General features: G+C 35.1%; 1 protein-coding gene across 1 annotated transcript in view; it reads left to right on the top strand.

The window, feature by feature from the left end:
• Positions 1 to 14712, top strand: part of SYDE2 (synapse defective Rho GTPase homolog 2) — a 48090-nt gene extending 33378 nt beyond the window's left edge. Inside the window, exons 5-7 of the mRNA XM_059375287.1 lie at positions 3037 to 3218; positions 6456 to 6687; positions 12493 to 14712. Coding sequence (XP_059231270.1) covers positions 3037 to 3218; positions 6456 to 6687; positions 12493 to 12992 — 914 coding nt within the window. The 3' untranslated portion in view covers positions 12993 to 14712. The remainder of the gene's footprint in view (positions 1 to 3036; positions 3219 to 6455; positions 6688 to 12492) is intronic.

Here is a 14712-nt window from a genome sequence, read left to right as displayed (position 1 = left end):
ACTAATGACCTCATTTTGATTTGATTATCTCTGTAAAGATCCAAACAAGTCCACATTCTGAGGTACTGGGGATGAAGACTTAAATATATTTTTTTTTGTGGGAGACAGTTCAACCTAGTACAGTACTGTGGCCAAATCTCACAAGTTATGAAGTTTTTCACTGTGGTTGCTCAGGTCAGGAGCTGTTGCCTGCCAGTGTAAGCTTCTGAAATTTTTCCCTCTAATCATTTTGGGCAGTTCTTTCTCTGGCTTTGGTTAGTTTCCTCACCAGCACTTGCTGATCAATACTCAGATGGAAACTCAGGAGGATTTGGAAATACTTCAGAGTTTTTTTCTGGACAGCTCTCTACTCTCTAATACTCTGTTCTTCAAGCTCTACTGCTTTGATCTCCTTAGACTTCTAGCTTCCTCTCCTCCACTTAGCTAGACCTACTAACTACCTGCATTTGCACCTCCTCACTGCGACCTGGAAGGGCTTTCCAGGCAGTAAGCTGAAGTAGTTATGGGCATACTTCATTAGTTTCCCATCCCTTAGGGATCATATCCTTCTTTGCCTGATGTCCAATGTGTTGAACATAGTTTTGTTTTGCTTTCTAGTTATTTTATTGGGTGTTTCTACTTGTTTCAGGCAAGAAGTTAAATCTGGTCCACATTGCTCCATGTTGGCTGGAATAGCTGGTCTATTTTTCTAGCCTGTATCTGAGTTGCTGCTTTCTACTAGAAAAAAAAAATCACACAGGGGTATATCTTGATACCAGTATAAATCCATGGACTTCAAAATCAACTGGGCTTTCAGTGGTGTGTGCTAGTAAATATGTGTTCTTGTCTCTCCCATTCCTCTTCTCTCATTGTCTGGAGTGTCTGTTTAATATTTTCTCACTCCTCAAATCTCACTTCACCCGTGTCACTCTTAGCAGATGACCTTGCCTCCTTACCTCCTGGAGGAAATAGAAGCCATCAGAGAGGAACCTTCTGTACTTGCTGTGACCCCACCTGCCAGCATGCCTTCTTTGGCATACATCCTTTGTACTTCTCCACTGTCTTTTCTGTAACAGTATAGAAATGATCTTCCTCACATTTTGGACTAATTTTAATTCCTTCATGTGTTCTTAGGAATCTCTTCTTCTTTCCTCTTTGAAGATTTTGCTCAACTTACTCCTCTCTCTTGGACCTTAAAAACCATTTTAATATCTTCTTTATATTAGCATTTAAATGGTCATGTCTCTTTCATCTAAAAAAAAATCCCTACTTTATCCTGCTTCTCTCCTTCCTTCTCACCCATCTATGGCTATCACCTTCTCTCAAAGCCATATTTGAGCAGATTGCCTCTCTTGCTTTCTCTGTCTCTATTTCTTTAACATCCATTTACTTCTGAACCAAATGCAACCTGACTTCTGTGTCCTTTATTCCACTGAAGCTGTCTTACCAAAGTTGCTGACTTCTTTGTCTGGTGGACATTTTTTGATCCTTGTCTTGAATTATCTCATGTTTCTTATACCTAGTTACAAAAACTGCCACCTTAGAATCACAACAGGAATTTGTTAAAAATACAAGGACATAGCTCAGACCGCTGGAGATTATGATTTAGTACGGCTGGCATGGGATTCTGGAATATATATATATTTTTTAAGTTCTTCAGGTTATTTCAGTGTGCAACCAGGTTTGCTTAACACTGTTCTCCATAGTACTTAACATGGTTCTTATCCAACCTGCCTGTTGTTGGCCATCAGTTGATATCATAGACCCTTTCTTGAAACATTCTTTTCTTGACTTCCTTGGCAGCATACTTGCCAATCCCCCCTGAGCCCCTCCCTTCCTCTTCTCACTACCTTCTTTAGACGCCTTTGGAAAATCCTCTTCCTGATGATCCCTTAAAAGCCGTTGTTCTTCAGGGCCTTCTCACATCATCTGTGCCTCCCTGGTCATCTCATCTATTCCCAAGCTCTGTTATCCTCTTTAAGTTGATCATTCTCAGGGTCTCCAGCCATCTCTTTGTGAGCCTTAGATGTTTCTTTCCAGAAACGTTGAATGTTCCCTAGAGACTTTACGCTGAATATACCAAAAAATGAAACTCCTTCCCATTTCCTTCCCCTGCCATTTAAAGTATAGCACTGCTCTCCAACTAGATGCTCAAGCTCAAACGTAGGAGACATCCTTACCCCTGTTTTCCCCTCAAATTCACAAATACATGTTGGATTTAGTGATCCTGTTTTGGGAGATTATCCTATAGACATATGTGCATAATACAAGTAATGATGCGCAAGACTATTCATTGTAGCATGTTTGGGAATAATGAAAGATTAGAAACAACCCAAGTATTCCATCTGCAGTGACTGACTAGATAAAGTTCTGGAATATTCACACTTTGGAATACTGTGATGTGGCTATAAAATGCCACTTTTTAAAATCTTACAGCATAGCTGGAGGATGGGATTCCAGTTTATTCCAATGGATCTTTTGATCCAGTCGTCTCTTTGGATACAACACCCCAAATCTACAAAGCAATGTAAGGAAGAATACTCTTACTTATCAGTAAACAAACAAAACAAGGTCTACTGTCTTAGCAACTTTCAAATACATAATTAAATACATTAATTATAGTCATTATGCTATACATGGACCATTGTGTTCCTTAACTCTCAAAAGTCTAGAAACTCAAAATTCATGTAGTTGGAATAATTTCCAATTAATATTAGTATGCCTTGTTTTCTCAACTTTTGTTTCACGTGTATTTATAGAGGGCCAGAATCAATAGAGTATATGAACCACGAATTGCTTACTTTATGAATAACAAACCTAATATGTTTGATCATTGGAAATGATGTGTGTGCATTTTTAGCATGCTTTCAAAACAAGTCAATTACTGAGGCAGTTTATAAGATGACAGAATGCTAGTGTTTTGTTTAATAGGTTTTTGTTGCTGTGTTTATTATTTTCAGAATATTAAAGGTTAGCTATAACTACTTTTAAAAAAATTCACGGTTTTTAAAAATTTTGTTCTGAAGACCAATTGCTATCTCTCTTTGTTTTCTAAAGGTGTTCTTAAGGACTATCTAAGAGAACTTCCTTCTCCTCTGATAACAAAGCAGCTTTATGAGGCTGTATTAGACACAATGGCAAAAAATCCTTTGAAAATGTCATCAAGCGGATGTGAGAATGACCCAAGTGACTCTAAGTTCACTGTTGACCTGCTTGATTGTCTTCCTGATGTTGAGAAGGTAAACATATGCGGTATGCCTTTTTCCCTAAAAGCCAGCTGATGAATAGATACTTAGCTCCAGAGCTGCAAATAATTTTTCAGTTATTTTATATTTATGGCACTATGAGTTTAAGCTCAGCCTTTTACTAAAGGCTCCTTAAGCAACATTAAGTCAAAAACTTGCTTCTTAAATGGAATAAACCTAGGTAACAATTTTATCTTTTCTATATATAATTTTAGTTTAGGTACAGGTACTTCCTATACATTTTTAAAAACTATGATTACCTTATTAAAATAGTATATGTTTATTAAAGAAAAATTGGGAAGATATAGAAAAGAATGGAAAATGGCAATTATCATTATCCAAAGGCAACCCTAATTAACATATTAGTTTATTTCCTTTTAGTATTTCAACAATGTGGTAACTGTTGTAGTGTACATGGCTTAGCCTCAAGACTTAAGCAACCCTCATCATCACCGTTTCTTTCTTTCTTGTCTCTTCCCATTTGCCGCCTCCTCACAATCTGAATCTTGAGATCCGTATCTTCAGGCATGCCTGCAGAGCAGATATTAGGATAGCTGGGTCTGCAGAACCAGTCTTAGCCTAACTTTAGCTGTTGTTCCTTAGAACAAAAGGGAAACTAAGAGTGATATGGCTGGGCTTGTCCGGATGAGGCTGACTTTACCTGTATTTTTTATCATGTGAGGGTAGAAAGGGCAAGAGTGAATATGTAGAAATTTTTAGAAAAATATTTTATTTATTTGAGGGGTACCTGGGTGGCTCAGTCATTAAGTGTCTGCCTTGGGCTCAGGTCGTGATCCCAGTGTTCTGGGATCCAGTCCTGCATCAGGGACCCTGCTCAGCAGGAAGACTGCTTCTCCCTCTCCCACTCACTCCCCCTGCTTGTGTTCCCTCTCTCACTGTGTCTGTCTCTGTCAAATAAAAAAATAAACTCTTAAAAACATTTTTTTTAATTTATTTGAGAGAAAGAGAGAGGGAAAGAGCACAAGTGGCGGGGGTGGGGGGTGGTGGGCAGAGGGAGAGAGAGTAGAAACAGACTTCCCGCTGAGCAGGGAGCCCAGTTTGGGGCTTGATCTCAGGACCCTGGGATCATGACCTGAGCCGAAGGCAGATGCTTAACCCCACCCAGGCACCTGAGCATACAGAAATGTTAAGCCCCAAAACTTCATTCACCAGTTTATTGTAGTCTTCTGAACATCTTGTGCTCACTCAATTAGATTAGCAATTACTGCTTCTTTTTTTTTTTTTTTTAAAGATTTTATTTATTTATTTGACAGACAGAGATCACAAGTAGGCAGAGAGGCAGGCAGAGAGAGAGGAGGAAGAAGTCTCCCCGTGGAGCAGAGAGCCCGATGTGGGGCTCGATCCCAGGACCATGGGATCATGACCTGAGTCAAAGGCAGAGGCTTTAACCCACTGAGCCACCCAGGCACCCCAGCAATTATTGCTTCTTTGGGTGGGGAGAGTGGAATAGCTACAAAGGCGTGGACAGCAGCAGAAGGGTGTGGTGAAGGGATAGAGATAGTCCTTCTTTTATATAAGATAAAATTGTGTCATTTTGCTTATAAGTGAAGAAATGAGTTATCTAGGTATTCAAACACTTGTCCAAGTTATATTGCTTTTATGAGTGTTGTAGTCTGTCATCTGAATTTAGGCCTGTCAGGCCTCAAAACTCATGCAATTACTGTCCTTTCGAAAAAGGCTGCATAACATTTCATTGAGTGAACTTGACGTAAGTTGTCACTATTCTCTTTTGTATAATATTTAGGTTTTGAACCTATTTGTATGTATTTGTATGCAGAAATTTCTTTTCAGTTAGAGTTATGTATTTAGAATAGAATCTCAGTGACGTTATTGATTTAAATGATGTGAACACGTATAGGCTCTTAATAATTTTCATATTACTTTTCAAGAGGGACACAACAATTATATTTTTTGGCTCGTCTTAGTAGACAAAAAGTATTTTTTTAATTTTAGGTTGTATTTCTTGGTTTGCTATTGAGATTAAACCTAAGATGTTTAACCAGAGGTGGTTATATTTGTGTGTGTGTGTGTGTGTATTGCTCACAGCACAATATGCTGAAACTAGCCTTAATATGTCAATGAATGTAGAGTCCCATTTGTGTTAGGAAATGTATAGTGAATGGAGAAGAGGAACAGGTACTTATTATTTACAGTGTTTTTATGATTCATACATTTGTTTTTATTTCAAAATATCAATTATAGTCTCCTCTGGCTTTCATTCTCTTGTCATTCCTTTCTTTCACAGCCTAACATTGAAAGAATGTTTATTTCGGCTGTCCTTACTTCCTCACCACACTTGACTACTCTACACATTCTGTCTTCCGACCCTATCTCTCTGGATTTGTTTTTGCCAAGGTTACTGATGACCTTCTGATCACTGAATCCAGCTGTAGCTCTAGAAATATGTCATTTTGATTTTTTCATTTTCTTTCTAATTTTTATAACTACAGTTTTATTTGTCATTCATTTCTTTAATATAATTATGAAGAAGTTATATACTCATTTTATTTGTTAAATGATTGATCTTATTCCAGCACTTCAGAAACATCATTTCTTTCCATAATTGCTTAAACCTAAATAATCTTCCACTTCTTGAGCAAACTCCCCTTACTAGTTTCCTCAAGTATTAAAAAGTATTCTTTTTCAACTAAATTTTCTGTTATTTCTAGCTATGCTATTCATGGTTTGCCTACTTAAAGTATTTATTGGTTAAGCGCATTAGCCTTTTTCCTAATCTGAATCATGATAAACCGAGTCGTGTTTAAAATGTTTGGCTTCCCAGATTCAAGGATGGTAGTCCCCTACTCACAACTACAGGATTTATTTGTGCTTAAGATGAACATTCTTACCTAATTCCTCTTCCATCACAGCCCAAGCTGTTGTCATTTTAGAGGAGGAAAGAGAGGAAACTGTTGATGTATATTTTCGCAGGCACTCCAGTTGAAATTTGGAATGCATTCATGAGACTTTTATAAAGAGTATGTATTTTAGCCATTTAATGGATCAGGTTATGTCATTGGAATCTAAGGGTCCTATGTAATGTTTTCATAAGAAAATATGTTTCAGAGTTCCAAATATCCAACTTAGAAGCAAATCTTTGAAACAACCTTTTAAAAAGATGCCTACCTGTATTTTCTGCTGTAATTTGTGTCCTTAAATTTGCCCCTGTGTATAACTCTATTAAGTGAAATGTAATTTAATTTAATTTAGGCAACCTTAAAGATGTTACTGGATCATTTGAAATTAGTGGCTTCTTATCATGAAGTGAACAAGATGACTTGCCAGAATTTGGCCGTGTGCTTTGGACCTGTACTATTAAGTCAAAGACAAGAGACTTCTACCCATAACAACAGAGTCTTTACTGACTCAGAAGAACTTGCAAGTGCTTTGGATTTTAAAAAACATATTGAAGTTCTTCATTACTTACTTCAGCTGTGGCCAGGTAAATGATTCTATGGAAGTATTTTTCTCTTTCAATGATAGGGTATTTGAATTAACTAATCTTTAAATATGCCCATATGATTCAAGAAAATCTTTTCTAGATTTTGCTTTTTCAGATAGTTAAGAATTGATATCTTTAAATTTCTCCATTTAGATTTTTGCTTTCACTGATAGACATATAGATCAATGTACACATTTTGGTCAGATCTGGATTTGTATCCTGGTTGTGTTGCTTGTTAGCATTCTGATCTTAGACAAGTTCTTTAACATCTTAGCTCCTCAATATCATATTTTTCCATATGGATTTAATAATATGTTTATAGAATTTATAGGGGAATCAAATAAAAAGTTAATGTTTGTAAGGTGCTCAGCACAGCTCTTGTCACATAATAGGTACTCTGTAAATATTAATTTCTTTACCCTTCTCATTTTTAGTTCAGCGATATGAAGGAGAAATCATTTTTCTCCTTCATTCAGTTCTTCTTTCTGACAACTTTACTGTATCCATGGTTGTTCTTCAAATTTTCCAGGCTTAAGTTGACAGTCATCTTTGATCTTTCCACCTTTCTTATCCATCCCTTGTTCCAGTCAATGACAAAAAGCTGACAGTTATTTTCCTAATACCTCTGTTATGTAGTTTCAGAGCTAAAAGGGATATGTATTTAATGAGATGTTCTATACAGGATGCTGTATTTAAGTTCCAAAATTTTCTTATCCTGTAGTGACCCCCCGCTTCCCCACCCTGCATAATACCAAACATGAAAGTACCTAGGAACTTGAGTAACACACAGTGGTAAGAGTGCTTGAGCCCTGGAGCCAGTCTTGGATTCGGAACCAGATTGTGGCCCAGGCACATATTTAATTCCCCTAAGCCTCAGTAGGCTTCTCTATAAATAGTTCCTACCTTGGGGTTGTTATGAAGATTCTATAGACAAGGGCGCCTGGGTGGCTCAGTGGTTAAGCCGCTGCCTTCGGCTCAGGTCATGATCTCAGGGTCCTGGGATCGAGTCCCGCATCGGGCTCTCTGCTCGGCAGGGAGCCTGCTTCCCTCTCTCTCTCTCTCTGCCTGCCTCTCCGTCTACTTGTGATTTCTCTCTGTCAAATAAATAAATAAAATCTTTTAAAAAAAAAAAAAGATTCTATAGACAAAGCATCTAGGCATTGTGCAAAGTGTTTTATATAAAGTTAGCTTTGTTACTCTTTTAATGGTACATATGAGGATAGACCAAACTACAAAGAAATGCTTGATTTAGTCTTTTAAAAAAAAATCAAATTAATTATAAAAGTGAATAAAAAGGTCAACTTGTAAATTTATAAAGTTAAAATTTTTGCTTTCTTTCAAACACAGACTTAAAAAACTCTTCTAATTTTAACCAAATTAGTATATATCATTACTATTTAAAAATCCTGAATCAGGAGGTTCTGGGTAATTCGTCTGATTTCTGCATTTGGTACCCAACAGAAGGGAGCTCCCAGGTTAAAGTTTTAAATATGTGTTTCCTATAGCTCTTCCTACAACTGCTTTAATTTTAATAAGCATCAGGAATTGGGAAAGGAGCCATCTTCATCACTGACAAATGAAAACTTGCTTACCTGGAGTTTACTATAAGTACCTGATTTCTTTATCATTAATTCTGTATCAGAGTTTAGTGTTATTTAAAAATAACTGCCCCGGAGGATCTGAATAGACATTTTTCCTGAGAAGACATCCAGATGCCCAACAGACACTTGCAAAGATGCTCAACATCACTGATCATCAGGGAGATACAAATCAAAACCATAGTGATATATCACTTCATACCTGTCAGAATGAATAATGTCAAAAAGACAAGAAGTAACAAGTGTCGGTGAGGATGTGGGAAGAAGAGAACCCTCGTGCAGTGTTGTTGGGAATGTAAATGGTGCAGCCACTATGGAAAACAGTATGGAGGATCCTTAAAGAATGAGAAGTAGCATACAGTGCAGTAATTCTACTGTGGGGTATTTACCCAAAGAAAATGAACACATGGATTTGAAAAGATGTGTGCACTCCTGTGTTCATCGCAGCTTTACGGTAGCCTAGATATGGAAGCAGCCTAAGTGCCCATTAGTAGACAAAAGGGTAAAGAAGATGTGGTACACACACCACACCCACATATACACTATGGATTATTACTCAGCTATTTAAAAAAAGGAGATCTTGCCATTCAGAACTACATGGATGGACCAAGGGGGTATCATGTTAAGTGAAAGAAGTCAGACAAAGACAAATACCATATAATCTTACTTACATATGGAATCTATAAAACAAAACAAGTCAACAACCAAACAACAACAACAAAAAAAACCCAAACCTGAAATACACTCGTAAGTACAGAGAACAAACTGCTGGTTCCCAGAGAGGCAGTGGGTGGAGGGAGGAGTGAAATGGGTGGAGAAGGCTAAGAAACACTGAATTCCAGTTACCAAATCACATCAAGTCCAGGAGATGAAAAGGGCGGCACAGGGAACATAGTCAATGTCATTGTAATAACGCTGGTGACAGATGGTGACTACGCCTGTTATGGGGAGCGTTGTGTCATCTGTAGAATTTTGACTCCCTGTATTTACACCTGAAAGTGATATAAATGTATGTCAGCTGTACTTCAATTAAAAAAAAAAAAAACCTGCCCCCTTTTCTATAACCTGTATTTTTCTTTAGTTATAGTACCTCAAATAAAGGGCAGAAAGATGAGATTTTAATAATCTCATAATAAATAATAATAAATAAATAATAAATAAATACCGGTTAATGTGGCCCTCAAAATCATTTGCTTTTGGATTGAAGGAAAGGCAGACATCAGGTAGAAGTAGTACCGTTACTGAGCCTGAGTAAGTTGGTAGTGATACAGAGAAAGGGCCATAGTGTATGAACTTGGTGAATGCCCATCTCTACACACCAAGTAGAAGGGTTTGACCCGCCTTGCTAGATGCATATCTTACTTATTTTTGTATTTTGGAATTTCCCCTCCTCCTCTGGAGGTAAAAAAAGTTGGTTCTACCCTCCCCCCACCCACGTGGCTTCGTTATTTTAACTTTTTGTGTTATTTTTTGTTTTTTAATTTGGGGCAATAATAAAATTTGCTTTAAGCTTTCCATTGGAAAAATCTTATCTGCAAAGTGATCAGTTAGAATTCTAGCATATTGGCACTAGAAGGTAAAAATCATCCCGCCAGTGGCATTTCATATTGTCTTCTGCCAAGCCCTAAGGTTCTTTGGAAGCAGCTTTGGAGCCAGATTGGCAGCAGGTGAGGGAACAAAATGTAAACACACTTCCCTTTTGATCAAAATAGTCTTCTTTTCATCTTTTTTATGTATTGGATTTTTACAGAATTGTTGCTTTTTAAAAATGGTTTTGCTGTTTTAAGAAGAATATTAAAATTTACTTTCTCTTTATAGATGGGGAAATAGCTTTAGAGAGAGTATAACTCTTAGAGCTGTTTGTTGTATCACATTTTCTATGATGAGTAAATTTGGGGCAGGTTTTTTGGGGAAAAGCTATAACTTTTTTTCCTATTCCTTTTTCTTTCATTTTTCTCACTAGAGTAAGCTTTATGAGGTCAGGGATTATATTTTGCTTACCCTTAGAACCCAAGTTCTAAGACAGTGGTGTTTGGCATTATCTAGGCACTTAATATATTCTGTTAAATAAGGCAGTTATACTATAGATAAAAGACTAATAAAATGATTAAAAATACAAATCTGTCAGTAGAACAAGATAAGAAAATTAAGTTTCTTAGTACTTATCATTACATTTTGAAACATTTTCAGCAACTTTATAGATTGCATTTTAAATTTTATTCTGTTGCAGATGGGCAGTCATAATGCTAAGAAACCAGAACTTCCCTTTGGGGTTAAAATTAGGCATTTTCTCTGCATTTTTAATAGGAAATCATTCCACCATTATAGTTTAAAAAGTTAGTGAAGTCGATTTTTCAGAAACTGAATTTTTTGTCTAAATGATATAAAATATTATAATTGGTTTTCTAAATGTTTTCCAAGAAAATATACAAAAATTCATGTTTGAATAAGGGCTTATTTAAACAACTTTAAGTAACTGGCAACAAAATAAATCTGGGTTTTGCAGGTAAATGTTAGAGATGGGGGCACAACAAGATAAGCTCAACAAACAATCAAAAATGTTTTACTTTGGGGCTCCTGGCTGGCTCAGTTGGTAAAACACGAGACTCTTGATCTTGAGGGTTATGAGTTCAAGTCCCATGTTGCCAAGGCATAGAGCTTACTTAGAAAATTTTTTTTTTTACCTTGGTTGGCTCACAAACCAGGTAACTTCAAGGTTAGCAAAGTAATGAAAACAATAGTCTTGACACTTAAGCACTAAGAACAGGAATAGCACAGAAAATGAGGGAGAAGGGAAGAAGACTAGCAGCTAGAGGAGAAAAAGAAATTTGAATAAACAGTAGAAAAAATTCAGATATTCCTTCTATAACTGCATCAATTAATGGCATGGGGCATTATTTATTAATACTGTTAATTATTAAAGATCAATTTAAAGTAAATATCAGACCTTTATTTTCAGAAAATTTTTGATTAAGAGTTTTGTTAGCTATTCATAATTATATATACTGGCCATCATAGAAATATAGACAAATGGACATGTTAAAAACATACCTATAGATAGTTATCAAGTATTTTAATAAAATCTAAGTAAAAAGATATCTGAAAACTGTTATTAAGGTCCCTGTAAGTCTGGAAAACTAGCCCTATATACATGTTTATATTACTTTTTTATTATCTTATTTTCTACAGTAGGAAACAAGCATTCTTTATATGTTGGAGTATGAAAAGTGGGTGTGTTACTACTGATAATATATTCACACTGATAATATGTATCTTAGTGAAAGAAAGTATAAATGGAGAGGCATTTATTAATGGAAAATAAGCAAAAAGAGAAAGGCATTATGGGCAGTTTTTAAAAGCTATGCCTCAACATTTAAGTCCTTTTATATACAGAAGAACCTTAGACAAATGTTTTGTCCAATATTCACAAAAAGGGTAAACAGTAAAGCCTGGGTTTTTCATGATGTGTTTATCTGTAGTAATCTGTATGGCCAGGACAATGTATACTCTTAGAAGAAATGAATTTTAATATGAGGAATGTTATTTGAGATTGTTAAATACCTAACCAGAATGGGAAAATAAATATCTGTACTGTTTTCAGGCAATAAATGAAGACTATTAGTAGTTAATGCTGTGTAATCAAACTCAGGTAACTAGTGGTCAAGTCTAGTATTTGTGCATTTTATCAAAGTGAAATTTGGGCTGCTTAGTAAATTTTGACACTGCTGCTAATAGAATTGCAAAAAAGCACAAAGGTTAGAGTGAGCACTTTAGATGTCTTTGCCTCATTTAGATGTTTGCAGAAGGAACTTCTGGTTTGTTTGTTTTTTTTTTTTGTACACCAACATGCCTTGCCTGCTTTTTACTGTAGCTTTTAATTTAGAAGAAGCTACCAGCTTAGCTACTATTTGAATTATACCTAGATAATAATTAACTTGCACCGAAAGTTAATCAACATCAGAAATTTGTTTGGGGATGTTATGATACGGCATGAATTAGCACCATTGAACATTCTCCTAGCTTCTGTCCCTAATCTTGATTATTTCTGGTGATAGAAAAAAGTAATTATGGAATGCTATTTTTTAATAGTGTGCATGTTTTTTTTTAATGCATGTTTGTAGTTGATTATTAAACGGCTTATCTTTGCTCTGTTTTTTTAAGGCCAGTTGGATGGCTGTGACTAAGCAAATTTGTTGTTTGTTTCTAGTGCAACGTTTAACTGTTAAAGAATCGACAGACAATTTGTTTCAAGAGCAGATGTCTTCTCTAAATTATTTGAGGAGGAGGAAAGAACGACCTTGCCTGTTAAATTTGAGTGGTACTGAGTCATCAAGAATACTTAGACCAAGGCAAACCAGATTAGACAGTCCAGTTAGCAATCGTTACGCAGGAGACTGGAGCAGCTGTGGAGAAAACTACTTTTTAAATGCAAAAGAAAATTTAAATGATGTAGATTATGATAATGTCCCTTCGGAAGATAGAGAAGATGGAGAAAACTGTAGCAAAATGTATGGACAAGATATAATGATTGAACAGCCAGTACCCATGTCCAAAGAGTACACATTTCAGACATACTTGACCATGCAGACAATTGAGTCTACCGTGGATCGAAAAGTCAATCTTAAAGACCTACAAGAAAGTATTGATACTTTGATTGGAAATCTGGAGCGTGAACTCAACAAAAACAAGCTTAATATGAGTGTTTGAGATTGAGAGTTTTAATTTGCTTTTTTGTAATGTTTTAAATTTCTGATCTGTCTTTCTCACTATCTTATACCTCTCACTGTGATGGTTTTATTTTTTTACTCTTGAAAATGCCATTAATTTTTAGTTAGTTCATGTGATTCAATTAAAAACTCTATTCATTAATATAATTTTTACTTATCTCATTAGAAAATTTTTCTGGGGGCAGAGATAACTTGGCCTTGTGACTATTTTTAACAAATATGGCCAATTCTATGGAGATAACTTTTAAATGCACTTATAAGGTTCAGATAAGTTATTAGCCCCTCACGGCTTTTGTAAGTTATAGGAACTGCTCCTTTGTAGCTGAAACAGATGTTTCTTTTAGAGGAACGTGGCAGCTGCTCCATTGGGTTTGCAATGTGGGTCCATGTACACTGCAGCATCATCTGTCATATTTCATTTGCAATGCAAATGCTGCTATAAAAAACCTTTTTATAAATAAAAGTAAAATTATACAAATATTAATGTATTCTGTATTAACATTCAGTAATTATTTAAGCTTATGAAAATTAAATATTTTTATAATCCTGGAAATGTGTCTATTTATAAGTGCATATGTGGATAGATATTAGAATGGGGGAGGCATTGGCTGCAGAATCATATATATCTTTAAAGTATGTATGTCATGAGGCCAAAATTATTAGCTTAAAATATCTTTTTCAGGGAGAGAACATTTAAGTTAAAGGAGTTCCGTAGAAACACTTGAACCAAAACACTAGAAGCAGCTAAATAGAAATAAGAGACTTTCTTTTTTTGATTTGCAGAAAGTCACAATATCCCTAGTGAGAAGTCATCTTTTAAACTGAAATCCTCTGCTATCTTAAGGAATTAAGAACCCAGTTTTCTGCACTAGTGATTTGCATTAAAAATCTTCATCTATTCTATGCATTTTTATGTCCTGCTTTTTAAAACAAAGTAATTATACTTTAAGCATATTTATTTGTAGTAGTATATCGATAACATTGACTTTATAATTACCCTTATTTGTTTCAAAAGAAATCTTGCCAGCATCCATGTTACTGATTTTGAAAAATTAACTTATTTTGGCTAACTATATTACAAGATAGTCACTATAGCAATCACAGCAGTGTTTGAAAATGTAAATTTAGAAGCCTTTTTAATTACATTGGAATGTATTTTTTTAAACTTTTATACCCACAGAACATGTAATTTTAAAATTATAAATAAAATCTGGATCACCAACTAAAGACGTAGTAGCCTTTAGAAAACTGACTTCTTGATGTTTTTCTAAATATTGAAGTATTTAACTATTTCTATGTAATATACATTGATAAACAGAACACCTTGTTATTTAATTTGAAAACTCAACTGTTAAAAAGCCAGATAAATAGCTATTTTTATATGAAAATTTCATTTTTAAAGCTTTGTATAATAGTTCAGAAGAATACCAAAAAAAACATGTGACAGGTATTATATATTGAATAAACAGTCAAAAGAAATGTGCTTTAAATGTTTTTGTTTGCTATATCATGTATATTAAATGAATTGAATAAGTTGTTCCAGAAATGTAAAAGTTTTATTAAAGTATTATAACGTTGGTGTCATGCTATTAATTATCATAATGATTTTAAGGATTACTTATTTTGGTGTCATTCTTTTTAAACAAATGTGTTAGAGTATTGGACAATCGAATGTTACCCATTAAATACATGTAACTCTA

The sequence above is a fragment of the Mustela nigripes genome, chromosome 14, assembly GCF_022355385.1.
Source record: "Mustela nigripes isolate SB6536 chromosome 14, MUSNIG.SB6536, whole genome shotgun sequence".
NCBI lineage: Eukaryota > Metazoa > Chordata > Mammalia > Carnivora > Mustelidae > Mustela > Mustela nigripes.
The sequence above is the reverse complement of the archived record's forward strand: the minus strand, read 5'-3'. Positions and strand labels throughout refer to the sequence as shown.